General features: G+C 34.2%; 2 protein-coding genes across 2 annotated transcripts; one reads left to right on the forward strand and one right to left on the reverse strand.

The window, feature by feature from the left end:
- Positions 1 to 263: 263 nt before the first annotated feature.
- Positions 264 to 6,281, forward strand: LOC134258203 (C-type lectin domain family 6 member A-like). Its single transcript, XM_062740748.1, has 10 exons — positions 264 to 268; positions 462 to 521; positions 635 to 740; positions 946 to 1,115; positions 4,313 to 4,391; positions 4,580 to 4,606; positions 4,928 to 5,021; positions 5,462 to 5,544; positions 5,636 to 5,729; positions 5,994 to 6,281. Exons 1-10 carry the CDS (start codon positions 264 to 266, stop codon positions 6,233 to 6,235), a joined length of 960 nt encoding a protein of 319 aa, XP_062596732.1. The 3' UTR covers positions 6,236 to 6,281.
- Positions 6,282 to 10,338: 4,057 nt separating this feature from the next.
- Positions 10,339 to 14,205, reverse strand: LOC134258204 (uncharacterized protein K02A2.6-like). Its single transcript, XM_062740749.1, has one exon. The coding sequence runs from the start codon at positions 14,203 to 14,205 to the stop codon at positions 10,339 to 10,341; it is 3,867 nt and encodes a 1,288-aa protein (XP_062596733.1).
- Between the last annotated feature and the right edge of the window lie 5,681 nt (positions 14,206 to 19,886).

Raw genomic sequence — 19,886 nt, forward strand, 5'->3', positions numbered from 1 at the left:
AAGTATTGCGTTTAAAAGCAAAGTACTTTGCGTTTAAAAGCAAAGTACTTTGCGTTTAAACGCAACGATTATTGCGATTAATCGGAATGTTTTGCGTTAAAACGCAATAATCATTGCGATTAAACGCAATATTTTGCGCTTAAACGCAATAATTATTGTGATTAAACGCAATAAAAAATATTTTTCTCTCTGAACTGGCCTCATCGGGCTTCCGTAGGCCTCAACGGGCTTCTGTAGGTTTTTGTAAATCGTAGAGATTTCAAATGAAGTATGTTTTAATGTTAGAAGAAATATAAGATAAAATTTGGATATAATTGAGATTCAATTTTTTCACTTCATGTCTTTCGCACTACATGCACTTCGTCCGCCTTATCCCCTGTCTTCTTTATTGAATGAATTTTTCCCCAACGGAAAATCCATTAGAATTTACAATATAATTTTTTTTTTATTTGAAAAAAAAGCTGCAAACGAGAATGGGCTTCGGAAGTTACAGCATTTTCGTCACAGTACACCTCAACAAGGTAAACTAGTTAAACTATCAATATTTTTAATACAGTTGTAATCTATATACATTAATCTAACAACTAATCGTTTTATGACGAATGATATGTATAGACTATGGCAAATTTTCTAGCTACTCAGCAAAGAAGATATTGGGAAAACCGAATGTTTATCCTACATATAGTGTTAATGCACTGGCATGGTTGCCGAGGAGTTTTGATGCAAATCAATATATAGAGGTAAAACTCTGAAGAGATTGTCTACCCTCACTTAATAATGATTCTATTAACAATAAGCACAGGCATCAATTTAGAAACATTTTCCAGACGTTATCAAAAATAGTCTTATTCCTTACTTACATGGATTGACCTTTACATATTCAAGATGATATTTTTATAGATAGATGTTATATCATGAATTATACACTATCTTTTTAATATTCAGTTGAAATTTCCGGAAAAGATTTGGTTAACTCATGTTAACACATACAAATCTTATAATGCTGGAGCTGTCACGAGAATATTGGCGAAAAACGAAGAAAAACGATGGATTGAAATCTTTAGGGCTCCATATGCACATTTAGTCAAGAAGTCCATAGGCGGATCCAGGAATTTGTAAAAGGGGGGGTCCAACATTTTGACCTATTAGGTACTGTTTGCAACATCTACCGCTCCCAATTTTCACCCCACTTTGTTTGTGTACATGCAAATGATCTAAAGAAAATGTCTACTTGTTGTTTTTTTAACATTTAATTTCTATGGTATAATGCTGCGCTGAATTTCAGGTGCTGCCATCCCTTTGTCGCGGCGCGTCTCAAGTTTTTGTACAAAACTGAGAAGAATTGCTGCCTGGATCCATCCTGCGAACAAAATTTTTAAACTTAATATATTCAGCGGTAAACGGAGATATACTACATTTACATTTTCAAATATCATCAAATAAATTGTAGACGGGAAAGTAGAATAGGCAATCATGGTAAGTAAGAGTCTATATGATAAAATTAATAACTTTTTCCCCCAAAACTAGCAAAATAAAGTCCCCTAACGGTAATATAATTCAGTCAAAAGTATGTCAAACGTAATGAATATACTTGTTCTGTGAGTATTCAAGGCACAGTGCAAAGAAAAATCCGGAAAATCGCAATCGGAAGGAAAGACAGGTGGATAGATGGACCGAGAGTAAATTAGCACCCCTCCCTCTTCTCAGCAAAGCGAGAAAGGGAGACTAATAATACAAAACAATTGTTTGATATTAACCCAATATCACACTGTTCTGATCAGACCTAGAGTCCCAAATATCTATAGCGAATTGCTCTATCAACTTTAGACATTTACTATTCTGGTCAATTATACTGGAGTGACAGATCTAACAGAAATATCGTAAAACTCTATATTTATCATAAGAAATGAACGGTATGAACTTTGATGCACCAGATGCGCATTTCGACAAATAATGTCTCTTCAGTGATGCTCAGACCAAAACTATTGAAAATCTTAAAAAAGATAAAGAGCTACGAGCATGGATCGAAAGTGCCGAACATGAGCCAAAATCCGAACAAGGACCAGAGCTATGCCTGAGGGAGATACGTCCTTTTATATTTCTAAAATTTATCACATTAAAATTTATATATCCGTTTCATGCTAGCACTGGAGTACTAGACGAAACTGGGCTTATGAATACCCTCGGGGACTAAAAGTCCACCAGCAGAGGCATATTACTAACATTAATTTTCAGTTATAATTCTCTCTTTGCTACAATTTGCTATACAATTTTGATAATACTTTTTTTATTTCGTAGGCACACATAACCAAAAAAATGGGGGAAGGGGTATCCGCACATGAAGGTCTATCTAGAATTTATTTTACTTTAAAAATATTAGGGCTGTGCAATATTACCGGTGTATCGGTATATTGCGGTATTATCCACCACGATAATATATCGCGATATGAAAATCAGATACCGGTATTTCACGATATTTATAAAAACATATAAAAACCTCCTTTATTGTAGAAACTGCTGAAATAATATTTGTAACTACCCCAGGCCTTTTAAATCTAGTAAAAAAAAAAATGCTTCGTCAGTTTGAGAGGCAGATAGAGAGAGAGAGAGAGAGAGAGAGAGAGAGAGAGAGAGGAAGCTTTTCATTCACTGTCGCAATTTTAAAAATCTTACTTTAAAATAAAATAAATAATTAGTAAAAGACTTTTAAATAAAATCATTAAGAAAGAAAATATATAAAACGTTTCTACAGGTTGTATACCATGTGTACTGTGGTTCTCAAAATCTCATGGAATCTACACGATATCCGATGAATGTTAAGTTCAAGATACATATTACAAATAAATGGCCATCCATGTTTTCACTTGATACAGTGTTGCCTTTTATTATTTTTTAACAAGTTTCATGTCATTTTAAAAACCTTCATGCTATACCAGGAGCATGTATATTAAAACAAAAGAAATAGGCCAATGCCTTTCCTGATCGTATGTCATAATGTGAAATTAGGTCAGGTCAGACTAAAACACCAAACGCCCGAAAATAGGCCACAGTTTCTTTCTGGCTTTAATTTTATTCTGTGACCACATAAAATTTCTATATAGTATGCATTGTTTCTATCATTAAGTTACTTTTTATGCTATTTCAATAAAACACCCCCCCCCCCCAAAAAAAAAGTATAAAGAATATACTATGAATAAACTTTTTTTTCAATTTGAAAAATACATCAAATGAATACATTTTGTTTTAATTTTTTACCTGGTTTTTAATTAAAAGTTATTATAATTATGTGTGCGATTAATGTCTTATCCCCCGCCCCCTTTAAAATTTATAGATAATTCAAATAGTCTTTGAACTTGACAGCATTTTAAACTTTCTGCACATATTTATTAATGATAATTAATCTACAATATATTGCAATAAATATATATTGCAATATTCAACGTAAAATATTGCAATATATCGCAATATGGTTTTCACTCGCAATACCCAACTCTAAAAAATATACGTGTACATTACATGGGGGAGGGTAGGGAACCACCCCAACCTGTTTTTTTTTCCTACAAATTGTAAAAAAAAAAAGAAAAAAGAAAAAAAAGTAAAATTGGACTCCCCCTTTTAAAAGGAATATTAATAGCTGACTCTCTCTGAAGATAAAACTCAATGGTAGACCCCTCCCTTACACCGTGCCGTTCACAAAATTGAGAGTTTAAGCATAGTTTGGGGTATTTGTATCAAAATTAATGAAATTGATAATCACGTACATAACAACCCCCACGTGTAGGTTTGAAACGTGACGTTTATGTGATAAATATAGTATAATAGGCCCCTATGTGTTTTATAAAAAAATATGCAAAAAACTGAAATAGCTGCAGTGCTTGTTCTACTGCCTAACCCTTTCATGAACTGAATATTTGATAAACAAAGTTTGTTCAGATCACAGGGCTCCTTATAAATTTTGTACTCAATCTGTATGTTATATATCTATTCATGGCTTGAGAATTAAAAAGAAAAGCCCCCCCCCCCCCCCGTTCTGTGTTTGAACTCAGAGCATAAAGTTTGTACTATATAGCTGCGCTCGCTACAACGGTCACACCGTCAATATATTACTGTATATGTTAGCCAATGTTCATGATACATGGTAACAACCAGCCTTCCACATGTATTTGTGTTACACGTGAAACGACCTTTTTCAAAATCGTCGTGAATGACTCAGCCTAAGAATCAAACATTTGGCTAGTAGCCTAGTTCAATATAAACAACTCTTAATAAAAAAAAGTAAAAGCTTACCATAATATTTATGAATTATGGACAGTTTAATCTTCATGCCTTACTGGAAGCAGCTTCAGAGTTATTCTAAACAAAACTGTATACGTACAGCGCTGATGTTTCCGGTAAAATTTCGTCAACTTTCTATTTCTTTTCTGTTTTTTCTTTTTTCCTTTTTTTCTTGATTTATATTTCTAAATTTTTTTTTGTGGGGGGGGGGGGGGGGGGGGGTGTAAACATTTTTTTGGTCCGCGAAAAAGGGGGGGGCGGGGTCCGGACCCCCTGGACCCCCCCTCTGGATCCGCCCTTGAAGTCAAGGATATTTTCCCCCCAGATTAAAGTGAGTATTTCTAGAGAATTTAGTAAAGAATATTATTTATTGAACAATGTTTCTCACTGGTAAATATTCGCATTGGTTTTTAGAATCTTTAAGAAATCATATTTTTTAAAGATGTAGGATCTTTCAACAACATCATTTTCTAAGTCATTGAGTAGAGATAAAGTTTCGGAAACGCATTTCTAAATAAAAATCGTTTCTGGTTATAAATGATTCGTAGATAATGGCATTGTTAATATTTAAATATTTCATATATAGATATTAATATAATTAATTCATATAGATATTAAAATTAAATTAAAATAAACATATCATTCTATGCAGAGAGTGGACTTCCCTGTAAATGAGCTGAGAATAGAAGTTGATTGTACTGTCTCCGGCACTTATGTAGCTATTGATGCAGTTGAAATAGTTGGAGGTATTTATTCTCATCTTTTTGTTTAAGAATTTATTAGGAACAAATCAATTCCAGATTAATATTTCAATCAAACGAAATTAAGCGCAGAGCATATTGCAATTATGTTTATTTCTCTCAATCTCAAATACATCGCTATTGACAGAGATTCTTTTTAATCATCGAAAATTGATAAATTATATTGTTTAATGAAAATCTTTGCAGTTTTATAAAATATTGAAAGGTAAAGGATATCGGCACTTTTGGGTTACGTGGAAAAGATTATACAGAAGGAATTGCTTGTTGATTGGAGAGGAGCATTGGAAATGAGAATAAAATTTCCTATATTTCATTGTATTCTGTGTCTTTGAAGAAGGAACCTCTTCGCAGATGTTTTAGTAGTTTCGATACGTTTCTATCTAATTTCATTTCCGTAGCTTATTCGGTCTTTTTTCTAAACAAAGGTGGTTGTCCTAGACGGTTTAAAAAACTCTGGGATTCTTGTTATCTCATCAGGAAAGCAAGAGTGTCGGCAGACATGGCGTTCGTAAGTAGATAAATGTATTGAAACGATTGCATATAAACTGCAATTTCTTTTGATCATATGTAACTGCTTCTCTATACATTTCATCATTAAGGTAAACTGTTTAGAAGCTGGTGGGTATTTGGCCAACTTTGAAACTCTTGAAGAGGCTATGCGAATGAAAAAAATTCTAAAGAAAATGGGCAGAGGTAATAATGGAAACTTTTGGGAGTCCTTTTTAAAATTCTTAGAGGTTTCATATATACATTTTTGTATCAGTTTAAGACCACTTTTATAAAAATCCACACAGTAATTCATTGATTTAGTACTTCTAATACTGGTAGAAATTACCTGATGAATGACCTATTCTAAATTCTTAAGGTTTCTTCAATAATAACATTTACTCATATTTTTTGTATCTGTTTAGATCAACTTATTGAATTTATTCTATTTTTTAAAACTAAATCTATCAGGGTTTAACTTCTACGTTGGGGGAAGAAATATTAACAGAAGAAAGCCTGGGGGAGATTGGAGATGGATCAAGCACGGACAAATGACTGAGATGAAATATTATGCCTTTGCTGCCAACGAGCCTAATGGGTCTGACAAGTCGCCTCAAGACTGCATGTTCTTTTATGCCAGAAGCCGCTACTCGTTCCACAATATCTTCTGTGATAATGGTTCACATCTTAGTGGCTACATCTGCGAAGCCTGAAAATTGTCAATTGATTTATCATGCAATAAATTGAAAGCATCTTTAATTTTTCTGTTTTCTTGAAGTATTTATAAAAATTATGGATGTAACCTGTCTATACAACTAACAAAATTTAACTTGTGATGAAAATTTATTTAAATGAAAGTCAAGCAATTATTTGTGAAAGTTTGTATTTTGAAAATTAAATCAAGCTTGGTCAAAAATAACAAAGACGAGTTCGAGTCACACAATTACACACATACACGTTTTTGTCTTGGACTCGGAATAGTCCTGAGTTATACTTTGTATTTTCTTGATGACAGAATGTCCAGCACATCTAATATTCAACTCAACTAACTATCACATGGCATTCACTCGAACTTCAATTAACACATTTACGCAATTCGCGCAATTATCACTCATACGGAGATTGTTATAGATAAGTTGTTATTAATAAATTTCTAATTTTTGATGCAACGCAACTACAGATTGACCTCCCCGTTACTTGAATTTCTATTATTAGTGACAATATACCTATCTTCAAATGAATTGAAGATAGGTACGATTGAATTAAAAATAGGTACAATTGAATTAAAGATAGGTACGATTGACTTTATACCAATCCCTATATAATTATACCTCTCTCTAATTATATACCTACTAGGTACAAATGAATTATACCTATCTTTAATGGAATTACAGCTATCTTCAATTCAATTAAATATAGGTTCAATTGAATTATACTTTCATAATAATATTGTATCTCTAATTCATTTGAAGAAAGATATAAATGATTTGAAAATAGGTACAATTGATTTAAAGATAGGTTCAATTAACACACATCTACAACGGATTTAAAGATAGGTACAATTCAATTATACCTATGTTCAATTCGTATTGTGTTGTTGAAAATAATGAACGCTCCCTCGGAGACAATATTGAGGGAAACGCACAGAACCTACAGAGCGACGTCAACGAGGATGAAGGGAGAAATAAATGTAAATTAAAAATGTGCAAAGAACATAATGATTATATACTTATTAAAGCAATATGAGCTGCATTTTTGAGAATTTTATTTTGCTGATAAAATGTGTTATTATGATTAATCTGTAAGTAATGTAAACCCTTATGATTAATAAAACCAAAATAAAGTTTAAAAATGTTTCAGAAGAAATATTTCTGTACAGCTGAATATACAGTATTATATAAGAAATTATTATTGTACAGGACGACAATAATTCAATTTTGGTTCAATCAAAAGGTATAAAAAAGTTCTTTCATAGCAAAAATGAACAACGGAAGTTTATAAATGTTCTATTTTTCTATCATTGAAATTGTTAATTGCAAATTTGCAACATTTTTTTCCGATGTCAAACATGCAGCTCATATTACTTTAAAATAAACACTTATATCATGTATGTATATCTTGTATGGCAGACGGACGAAAATTCCGATAAACTTTCGCGCCAGCTGTGGCGTACCGGAAAATGACGTATAATGAGTTGTCAATATCTTAGTAATTAAAGAAAGATTCAATTTAAATATACCTATCTTTAAATCAATTATACCTATCTTCAATTCATTGCTTTTGTATCTATCTTCAAATCAATTGTACCTATTTTGAAATGAATTAAAGATAGGTATGATTGAATTGTACCTATCTCTAATTCATTTGAAGATAGGTACAATTCAATTGAAGATAGGTACAATTTAAATGACGATACATGTTGGTACAATTCATTTGAAGATAGGTACAATTATCTTAATTTATGTTAATTTGGCGTTCCACAATAAAGACATGCGTCTGAATGATTGAGACTACAGTGGAGAAGATTTACGGAAAGCTTCAAGTCGGATCAAAATTGAACATAAACTTTTAAACTTTTTTTTTTTTTTTTTTACATATATTTGCACTTTTTATTCATAACATCAATTGTTTTTTAATTGTTATAACACTTTCACATGCGCATGTATGATAATTTTCATCTTTTGGTACACAAATACATTATATTTAATCTACACACAATACATAATAATTATATAACTGTGTAACGTGCGTTTATATGCGATAAGTAAAATCTAATGTTTTAAAATAAAATAGACCTGTCATTTTTTCGATAGTAAATGATAAGAAACTTTATATATTAAGGTTCATCGATACTCTGATAAGAGAGATAACTCTTAATGTCTTTTATTCATTCAGAGAGTTGCCGAGTTGAAGTGTCTTTTTTGTCTAATTTTGCCCCGAAAGCTATGCTATAATTGTATTTAACTTATAAATACATTTCTTTTGGAAAATCGTTAAGACGAGTAGAGGGTTTATGAACCTTAAATATGAAAAAAATCCTGATGGTTAAGATCTTGTGTTAAGGTGATTTAAATGAAGTTCAAAACTAATTGTTTTGTTTTATTTTCTTTCATTATATTAAATAAACAATGTGATTCCATTTGGTTAATATTTTTATTAAAAACTTTTAATTTAGATGACTGAGATAAAGATTTACATTCTGTGAAGCTTGGAATATTAATAAATAAAAATGTGAACTTTAAGATAGAAATTTAATTTGAGTATGTTTATGTATAATATATATTAATTATTCATACCCATTGAACAATCAGTTAAGTGTCAAATATTATTATGCTTACAAAATCCGATCAAATTTTAGCAAAAGGTCATTGGTATGTTTGCATGTGAGAATTTTTTTTCGGGACTTCTCACCGTGGATTTATCTGTGCTCCAGGGCACTTTACATTATATTAAGCGTGCGCGCGCGATCCAAAAAAGCAACCACATGTTCTCAAGGGTGCCGGGAAATAAAAATTGTTCATGTTTATATATAATTTTTAAAAAAAATACATAATACATATATGGCTACGAGGGCAACATACCAGAATATTTGCCCTCGAGTGGACAAGAAAGCCATGTTATGTTACCCTCTGCCTTCGGCATCGGCGCAGCTGTTGGTGATCTTCGTGATTGGGAGTTATCAACTTCAATTCATATTTCCAGCACTTCGTCAAACCTAAAATTTAACTTGAGGTACAGATTGTTCCTTCGCCAAGTGCCCTGCACTACAAGTGAAACTCACGGGACTTTCGGATGAGACCTTAAAACCTGAGGTCCCGTGTCACGATAGAGAACCCTCACTACTTCATTAACTTAATGAGGCAAGTAAAGGTCTATGTTTGAAGCCATTCTAAAAACAAAACGTTTTTGCATGAGAAACTTTACTCAGCAAGACCTGAAAACGTAAACAATGAACCAAACTGAACAAAACTATTACTAAACTAAATCTTTGTAAGTTTTACAAGTGTCCCAGTGTAGCATTTGAAATATAATACTCAACTAACCCTTTCTGAGGAATCAGATCTCGGTTGCAGTAAAAATCATTTTTAAAAAGTAGTGGTAAGTAAAGCCTGAAAACATCAACCTTATCTTCATGTGAACAGAGATTTAAAAAATCATATATAAAAATAGGTAAAAACTTACCTAAACCGTACTTTTTATTCTATATTCGGGGTTCATGTACAGTGAACAGCATTGATTATGAGGGCCCATAAAAGAAAAGTAAACGTTAAACTTTTAATTATTATAAACCAATTTGTATATTGAATACTAGTGACAATTTAATAGTTATGGTGGTGATGGAGATTTTTGTGTTCTTCTTAAAATACACAAGTAATGAGACTAGAAGGCATCTATGTCGATTAGCATTTTATTCTAGACTAAAGCATACAAACATATGTACAGTGTATAAGCCTTAGCATGCAATTCGATATTCCTGGGATTGATAGTCAGTGTCCGAAACCATAATAAAGTTAATGTAAACAGTTCACTGGTTTGTTTATTAATGCACTTAAAATATCCAAACACAACATTTCCTCCCTTCTTATTTTTTTACGTAAATAAAATAATATTGAAATTTAACCGTTAATTTTAAAAATACTTAAGAAGAAATAATTTGTAAAGATATACAACAAATAACTTTTACTACATATCTATTATTTACAAAACTAATATGGTTGCAAAAGAAACTTCTGTTTCTACGCGCACTACAACCACTGCTAAGTTATTGCTGTCATGGGAATTATTATTACCCATACGGTGCTACACAAATAACCATTCACAAATTCAGTTTGACCACGGGCTTCCTGGTTCGCAGCGGATATCTTCGTTCGGGCGGCGCATTAATTATCGGCGGTGATTGGTCAGACGTCTCGCCTGCTTCACTGTCAGCTGCCTTATCGTCGATAATTGGTATTACCGCATCGGAATTTTCCTCAGGATCGGCCTTGAACTCGGCATCTCTAATTTGGTCGGCGTGTCGCTTCCAAATCCCCCCTGTTTGTGTTTTAATTTCGTAATTCAACGGTCCTTTGCGCTGAATGATTTCTCCGCTGGTCCATTTCTCTTTCCCGCGATAATCCCTAACGGCCACGTGTTGTCCAGTGTTAAATTCTCTTAATTTCTCTGCTTTAGTGGTGATAGCAGTTTTCATTTGTTTATCATTTACAGTTCGTCCCAGGTCAGGTTTGATAAGGTCAAAACGGCATCTAAGGTTTCTCCCCATGAATAACATCGCTGGCGTTTCATTTGTTGTAGCGTGAGGTGTGTTACGGTACGTAAGAAGAAAATTTGCTAACTTCTTATGAATGTCCGCATTTTCTTTATCCATGGCTTTCATACCTTGTTTAAAAGTTTGAACAAAACGTTCTGCCAGGCCATTTGTTGCTGGATGATAGGGTGCTGATCGGATATGGTTTATTCCGTTTAGCTTCATAAATTTTTGAAATTCTTCAGACACAAATTGTGGGCCATTGTCGGAAACAAGCTGCTCCGGTAATCCGTTTCTTGCAAAGATATTACGCAAAGTAATAATCGTTTTGGTTGACGTGGTTGTCTGCATAGGAATAACTTCTGGCCATTTTGAATGTGCGTCCACGACGATAAGAAACATGTGTCCTAAAAATGGTCCTGCGAAATCAATGTGGATACGTTTCCACGGCGCTGACGGCCATTCCCATGGATGTAAGGGCGCTATTTTCGGATTGTGGCGATGTTTCTGGCATCCAGCACAACCTTTTACAAGCTTTTCGATTTCAAAATCGATTCCTGGCCACCAAACGTAGCTTCTCGTCAGAAGTTTCATTCGCACAATTCCAGGGTGAGCTGAATGGAACATTTCAAGTGCTCTTTCCCGAAATCGTTGTGGAATGATAACTCTGCATCCCCACATGATGCAGCCTTGACTCACAGTCAACTCATTCTTTCTATTAAAGTACGCATTTAGGTTTGGATCCTCGTTTTCAGTCCAACCATTAACAATACAGTCGTACACCTTTGACAAACATTTGTCTTTAGACGTTTCTCTTCTAATTTCTTGGTGCGTAAGACATGATATTTGTTCCATTTGACTGAGTGTAAACATATCTGCTACATCAGTTAATTCCTCGGCCTCAAGTTCCTCCTTTTCTTGGGGAATTCTTGACAGTCCGTCTGCATTCGTGTGGCGCTTGGTATTGCGATATTCAATGTGGTACGTATATCCACTCAAAAATATAGCATGTCTCTGCATTCGCGCTGCGGAGGTTACTGAAATTCCTTTCCTAGGATTGAAAATTGACACTAACGGCTGATGATCGGTTATCAAGGTAAATTCGCGACCATACAGATAAGTGTGGAATTTCTTCACTCCAAAGACAATACCTAGAGCTTCCTTGTCAATTTGACTGTAATTTCTCTCAGCTTTGTTCAAAGTTCTTGAAGCGAACGCGATTGGGTGCTCCGTCCCGTCCTTCATCACGTGTGACAACACTGCCCCTAATCCGAAAGGTGACGCATCACACGCTAGCCTGATTGGTAAGTTTGGATCATAGTGACATAATACTTGATCAGAGGTTACCAACCTTTTTGCTTCCTCGAACGCTTCCTGACATTCTTTGGTCCACTGCCATTTGACATCCTTTTCCAGGAGTTTGTGCAACGGGTGTGCAACGGATGATAGATTCGGAAGGAATTTGTGATAGTAATTCACGAGCCCTAGAAATGCACGGAGTTGGGTGGTGTTGGTTGGCTCCGGGGTATCCAACACGGCTTTAATTTTATCCTTGGTCTTGTGTAATCCTTGTTTGTCAATTAAATGACCACAATACTCGATTTGATCTTTGAAGAAGTGACACTTGGATTTATTCGCTCTCAAGTTATATTCCTCCAGTCTCTGTAGAACTTGACGTAAGTTTTCCAGATGTTCCGCATCATTCCTACCCGTAATAACCATATCATCCAGAATACACTGAACTCCACTTAATCCTTGCAAAATTGTGTCAATAGTGCGCTGCCATATCGCAGGTGCTGACGCTACCCCGAATAGAAGTCGGTTGTAACGGTATAATCCTCGATGCGTGTTGATTGTGAGAAACTTCTTTGATTCCTCTTCTACTTCTAGTTGCAAATATGCATTCTTTAGATCAATCTTTGAGAATTTCTGTCCACCGGCTAACGAAGCGAATATGTCCTCGATGCGAGGCAAGGGGTATTGCTCTATTTCCAGTTGCGGATTTATCGTAACTTTGAAATCCCCACAAATTCGGATATCACCTGATCTCTTAACTATCGGCACAATTGGCGTGGCCCATTCACTTGTCGGCACTTTAGTAATGATATTCTCACTTTCAAGTCGTTCTAACTCTTTTTCAACTTTGGGTTTCAGCGCGTAAGCAAGCGATCTTGCTTTCACAAATACTGGTTTAGCGTTTTCCTTCATGATGAGATTCGCCTTAATTCCATTGACGGATCCAGTTTCCATTGTAAACACGGCACTGTGTTTATCAAGAATTTTCTCTAACTTCTGTGATAATTCGTTGTTATCAAGTGTAACGTTGTTTAGGGAACTCCAATCCAATTTGATTTTTCGTAGCCATTCACGCCCGAAAAGTATCGCTTTTCCCTCGGAAACAACATACAGTTCTAATTTCTCTTGTTGATCTCTGTACACGACGTTTACGTCAGCTACTCCGAGAGGTTTCAGTTTTTCTCCGGAGTAAGTTATTAAGGTTACACTTGTGTCCTTCAGTTTTCTGTTGGGAAACAATTCTGTAAAAACTTTTTCCGGAACAATGGAGAGCGCAGAACCGGTGTCGACTTCCATATTGACCTTTTTTTTGTCAATACACACGTCCACCATAATTTCGTTCCTTTTTCCGGTATGCACAGAGTACAACCCTGAGTCACAACAGCCGTCTTCATCCACTGCATGTACTTTCTTCGGGAAGGACTTATCCTTCGCACGACATGCCGCCTTTATATGTCCTTTCTTCTTACATTTGTGACATGTTGCATCTTTGAATCTGCATTCTTCTGCTCTGTGGCCACTTTTGTTACATCGGTAACAATTCCCACTTTTCGGTTTTTCAAACCTTGCTTTCGATTTCTGGAATTTTAATTTGTTGACACCAGACTCGCGACTTTTTCCCTGTAATTCCAAGGCGTCTTTTGATGCAATTTCCATAGCGACCGCTATTTGGATTGCCTTATCCAGGGTGAGCCCCTGCACGGACAGTAATTTCTTCTGAGTTTGTTCATCTCGGAGTCCGCACACAAATCGGTCCCTTAGCGTGTTGTTCAGGTCTTGAAAGTCACAATATTCAGAAAGTTTCCTGATTTGTGCGACATATTCATTAACACTTTCACCTTCTTTTTGCTCTCTTTTGTGGAAACGAAATCGTTCTGCTATTACCAACGGTTTAGGCGATAGATGATCTTTAAGAACCTTGACAATTTCGTTAAAGCTCTTGTCCTTTGGTTTATCTGGTGTTGTGAGATTCCTCAGTAACGCATAAGTCTTTCCCCCAATTAAACTGAGGAGCGCAGGTACACGTTTTCCCCCTGTTATTCCATTCACTTCAAAATACTGTTCTAAACGTTCAGTATACGCTGTCCAGGAATCAACAGTGTCATCAAACGCTTCTATCTTTCCAATATATCCAGCCATTGTAAAATCCTCGTCGCCAATTTTGTGTTCTTCTTAAAATACACAAGTAATGAGACTAGAAGGCATCTATGTCGATTAGCATTTTATTCTAGACTAAAGCATACAAACATATGTACAGTGTATAAGCCTTAGCATGCAATTCGATATTCCTGGGATTGATAGTCAGTGTCCGAAACCATAATAAAGTTAATGTAAACAGTTCACTGGTTTGTTTATTAATGCACTTAAAATATCCAAACACAACAGAGATTCATAAATAAAAGATACTTAAAAGTGTAAAAGTATACTTATTTAGTTATTATGTCCAGTTTTAAAATCATGCATTCGTTCAAATGTTGATATCTTTATTAAAACTACCGATTGAAATATCGTATGGTGAGAACTGTCATTTGAAATCATATGAAAAGTAAACCGGATACCTATATTAAATTTGATATTGAATTAAAGATTGATTGTATACTGTTTAACGTCCCTCTCCAGAATATTTCACTGATATGGAGACGTCACCATTGCCGGTGAAGGGCTGAAAATTTAGGCCTATGCTCGGCACTTACGGCCTTTAAGCAGGGAGGGATCTTTATCGTGTCACACCTGCTGTGACACGGCGCCTCGGTTTATACGGTCTCATCCGAAGGACCGCCCCATTTAGTCGCCTTTTACGACAAGCAAGGGGGTACTGAGGACTTTTCTAACCCGGATCGCCACGAATTAAAGAAGAGGCCATGAACATACTAATTACCGTTTTCTGTGAGACTGTAGGCAATCATTGATACATTTCCTTTGCTGAATACGAAAAAACTCCCATATTCATAACTGGTTTTCTGAACTTTTCAATGAAAATGACAGTTTAAAATACAGTTTTTCATCTTGTTTACCCACAAATTATGCCCCGAAACACCTTATTTGACCAAGCTAAAGTTGTAAAGCATCTAAGAAATTTATTTCTCAAGTTTGATAAATCTGTAGGCACCTTTCATTTACAAGATCTTGACCTTAAGACATTAAATGCTTACATAATAGTTACAATGTATCGTAAGTTTTTTTTTTCAAATGTAATGCAAGAGGAGCAATGTTACGTGAGGAATCTATACATTTTATCCATTTGAACTCTTTTCTGACATTATAGTTCCGAAATCGAATGTCAACACCTGTTGTGTAATATATTGCTATTATTCGGTTAATGTAACAGAAAGATGACAATAAATTATGATAAATGCATATATTTAATTGACTTTGATAAAAGGGTGATGGTTTTCTGTGGAAAGATGGTGATATTGGGATGTGGACCGATGCTCAAGCTTCTTACAAGATGTTACTTTAAAATTCAATAACATTTTTCATGATGCGCTTCATGAAATATGCCTACGTGGCAATTCTGCAGTTCACATCAAAACTTTCAAAATTGTGCATTCCATTTATTAAACCAATGCTCCAATACGCTTCTATTGTATGGAATGGGTGCTCTGAGCATGATTTTGAAAAACTTTAAAAAAGTACAACTTCTTGCGGCTAGAATTTTCACAGGACTTCCTATTTTTGCATCTAATGAAACATTTAGAAACGGGATGTTAAACTTTAATATTTAGGTGCTATATTTCAAAAATGACTACTATGTTCAAAATTCAAAAAGAAATTGCCCCTGAATATTTGATTAATATTGTGCCAAACAAGCACGAAAATGTATCAAAATACAATACCCGCAATAAAGAGCAGTTTATTATTCCAAGATGTAGATTAGAATTATTCAAAAGGTCATTTGTGCCAAACGCTGTAAAACATTGGAACTTATTAAAATTAGAAACACGAGAAGCCATTTAAATTAATTCATTTTTAATAATATAGCTTGTACCATTTATTTTTCTTTTGGCAAACTCTTTGTAAACATTGAATATAGAAAGATTGATTGATTGATTGATTGATTGCATTTTCTTTAACGTCCCTCTGAGGATTTTCACTCATATGGAGACGCCACGACTTGCCGATGGAGAGCTACAAATTTTGTCCTATACTCGGCACTTAGGGTCATTGGGCATTGAGGGGTCTTTTACGTGCCAGAACCTGCTGCGACACGGGACCTCGGTTAATACGGTCTCATCTGAAGGACCGGTCCCCACGTCCCACATTGCGATTTGAACCTGCGACGTAAGGATCGACTCTAGAAAAGACGCTCTAACCACTGCGCCACGCGAGCGACCTATATAAAAAGAAAGATGAAAAATTGAAAATTAATAACCAGAAAGAAACAATTACAACCATTTAAATATTTCTGCCCAGGTGCCAAAAAAATTATTTTGTCATATATGACCTCCGTAAAAGCTTTAGCGCTTTCATATCTATACAGAAAAATTGTGTGTGATATGTGCGTATTAATATAGTACAGAAGCCTATTAATGCCATATGATTTTTTTAATTTTTAAATTCTAACTTAGAAATATCAAAGTTTTAAGTAGTTTACCTTCCTAAGCTTCCGAAGCCCATTCTCGTTTGACATCTTTTTTTTTCAGATAAAAAAAAAATTAATATTGTAAACTGTAATAAACATTTTTTTTTTAAATAATTAATTGAATAAAATTCATTTTCACTTTCTCTTATTGACCAATGTAAAGAAACATGTATGTTCTTTTAAAATTTCATCGATTGATAAGAATGTCTTCCTACCTTCTGAAGTAGAGATGATTGATATGAAAGCATACAGTAAAATCATCATAGCGTCCTTCCCCTCCCATAAGCGATACATTTATGTTAAACAAGTTCTCGTAATTTTTGAGACTCCAATATCAGCATATCGGTTCAAATATTTGAAGTTTTGAGAAATTCATTTTTAGCCGGGCTTAGTGCTCAAAGAGCAATTGCCGGCTTATGTGATCCTGTTCAAGGCAGGAAGTCGACCCCATAGTCGCCATTTTAAAGTTACGTGCAAAAATATAATTCTTACTCTCAACCGCTTTTGAGATAATACAAACGCTAAATAAAGTAACAAAAATAAAACGAAGTTTTATCTATAAATAAACATTAGTAGTAACGACTTTGAAAACTTCAGTCCTAAGTCAAAGAACATAGTTCATTAGCGTAAGGATTTTTGATAATCAGTGTTATCGTAGTTCTCTACACATACGAGGTAAAGCAGGAGAGGGAACCAGACTGGCCTGTTTGTTTACATTCAGCTGCGGTACCAGATTAATTCTGATTCTGACAAAATGGGACCGTGGTATTACATGTAGGATTGAAAAACTCACTGTCAGTGTCTTATCATTTATATTGATAGTTTTAAAATAATTTTTTCATCAGAATATAAACGTGATTCATGTAAGAAATTCATTCTACTCTGTAAATGAGCCCGGCTCTCTGTACTTCTGAGTACTTTGATTTTAATAAAGGAAATAAAATGTACACGTTTAATCATGAGTCATTGCTCTTTTCGAATAACATTTCAGCATATTGCATTTTAATCAATTTATAAAATAAAACAAGAGGTACATGAGCCACATCGCTCAGCTGAGCACTGTGGCTTGGGAAAAGTAGAAATTGTTTTTTTAAGGAATAACTGTCCAGTTAGTAAAGTATGCCATGGCATCAACAATAGTGGGAAACATGGGATAATTTGCATAACGGCCGAAATATTATATATTTCATGAAGCGCGACATGACAATTGTTATTGAAACAGCATCTCGTGAATAACTTGAGCTTCAGTCTATCTCCCAAAGAAAAGATGATCACTATGAAAATGACTCTAGAATCATCATAGCCACCTACCAACACAAAGTTTTGTTATTAAATATTGATTTATAAAGTCTGTAAACATGTATTTATATTATAAATCATTGCCATTCTAATGTTACATGTCTATGATCGCATTTTCTTAATAATAGTTTAACTGAAATATAAATTAAATAGATAAATTGCATCTCATAAATACATTACTCCTCTTGTATTACATCTTTACAAACATGTGATATATCTAAACTGTTTGTGGATATATCTCAGTATTCAGTATATATATCTAAAACTTTTTACTCGACTCAAAATTTGATAATTTAATAACTTCCAACACACACAGAACTTTTGATAAAAAAAATTCACAAGACTATTAGGTTCTTGGGTGTAATATCGTTTACAAAGTTATTGAACTTAACATTCTAATAGATTTGGCAGCAATAAATGCTTAGACGCTGCACATCGGTGTCTATTTAATTTTGTTTTGATGATTTTGATTGGGACCTGTTTAACTTCGATGGGGATCGGTTTTTGAAAATACAAATCAATATCATTCTTCAAAATTTCTCAATTTTATTACAATTTCTTTTTATAATTCGATTGACTAACATATTTTTCCTAACTATAACATTTTTTTGAAAGTTTTATTCGTAATCAAAAAAGGTATATATATATTTTTGGTGTCGTTATTGTCATAAACATTTCTTTACAATTTCAACTTCTTCTTGAGAACAGCTGGGCCTTTTTCAACCAATTGTTGCAGAGAACTAATCAATAATTAGTGAAAATTTAATGGGATCTTTCAAAATTCTTCTTCTGAAGGAACCACTGGCCCAGAAAATATTAAACTTAAGTCAGACCTTCATTATATAGTGTAGATTCTAGTATGTGGCCGCTAGGGGTAGTGTTGGGCCTGGTATGGTCTTTGGAGAGTTCAGATTAATGCTTTAATTCAATTTCAATGATAAAAGCTGGTCCTACAAAACTTAACCCAGACTGGCATTTGGGACTATGAAAGGTAAAAAAGAGGTATTCAAACGTTAAAACATGGGTGGAGATTGATTCCAGTGTACCACAAAGTACTGCATTTGGTGGATGATTCCTGACTTCATATATGAAATAAAAAATGTCATCGCTTGTGCCACATGTTTACAATCATGCTTTTGGAAAAAAAAATTTCTTTCAAATTCTTCAGAATGAACAAAGATCACCACACTGTCTCTACAGGAGTATGCAACAGGTCCAGTAGTGACATTTAACCTCAAAACTGGAGCTTATGTAGATGCCATAGCTCTCCTTCGTGTGATTCCTCCCAGGGACCTAAATACCCATCGGCAAGGTACTTTGCTCCACATTGTGCGAACAAGGAAATCTGCCTCAATCCAACTGTTTCGTAACCGTCGTCAAGATAAAATTAACGCGGAAATACATGGGCATTAAATACAAAATGATTGGAAACAATAAATTAAATTGTAGAGAAAGTCTATTTGTGAAAAGAAAATATTTCCCTCCGTTATTTGATCTTTTCATATTTTTTTTCAAGTATTGACTTATATCTTAAAATACAAAAATTTTTTTTTTCATAACAAAGATCTTTGTTCTTTGATTTCTTGTTGATTTTTTTTATAAAAACATTGTGCAATCCTATATATCGGTCATTAAAATTTTCCAAAATGTGTGCATTTACTGACACTATACAACTTTCAACAAAAATGAGGTGTTACACATACATACACATTATTGAACAAAATGAAAATGGGTGCAATTGTGACGTCATACCAAAAAAAAAATTGTAGGTACTGGAGAATGAAATATGAAGTCCGCATTTTTGGAGTTTTAAGCTATGATATAAGGTAAAATGTCCCTCTGATAAGAGATGCCTTTCTTAGGAAATTATTCTAATCAATGTAATGAATTGTCTTAACCATGTATAATCATGATGACAATTTTATAGTAAAATCTAATC

This window comes from Saccostrea cucullata, unplaced genomic scaffold (genome assembly GCF_032062105.1).
Source record: "Saccostrea cucullata isolate Sc308-1 unplaced genomic scaffold, CSIRO_AGI_Scuc_v1 ctg2402, whole genome shotgun sequence".
Lineage (NCBI taxonomy): Eukaryota > Metazoa > Mollusca > Bivalvia > Ostreida > Ostreidae > Saccostrea > Saccostrea cuccullata.

Bases quoted from the DNA above. Each gene is read 5' to 3' on its own strand.
- LOC134258203 (XM_062740748.1), top strand. The intron at 522-634 runs GTAAACTAGTTA...CAAATTTTCTAG, and splicing joins TCACAGTACACCTCAACAAG to CTACTCAGCAAAGAAGATAT. The intron at 5,730-5,993 runs GTAATAATGGAA...TAAATCTATCAG, and splicing joins TCTAAAGAAAATGGGCAGAG to GGTTTAACTTCTACGTTGGG.
- LOC134258204 (XM_062740749.1), bottom strand. From the start codon at position 14,205: ATGGCTGGATATATTGGAAAGATAGAAGCGTTTGATGACACTGTTGAT.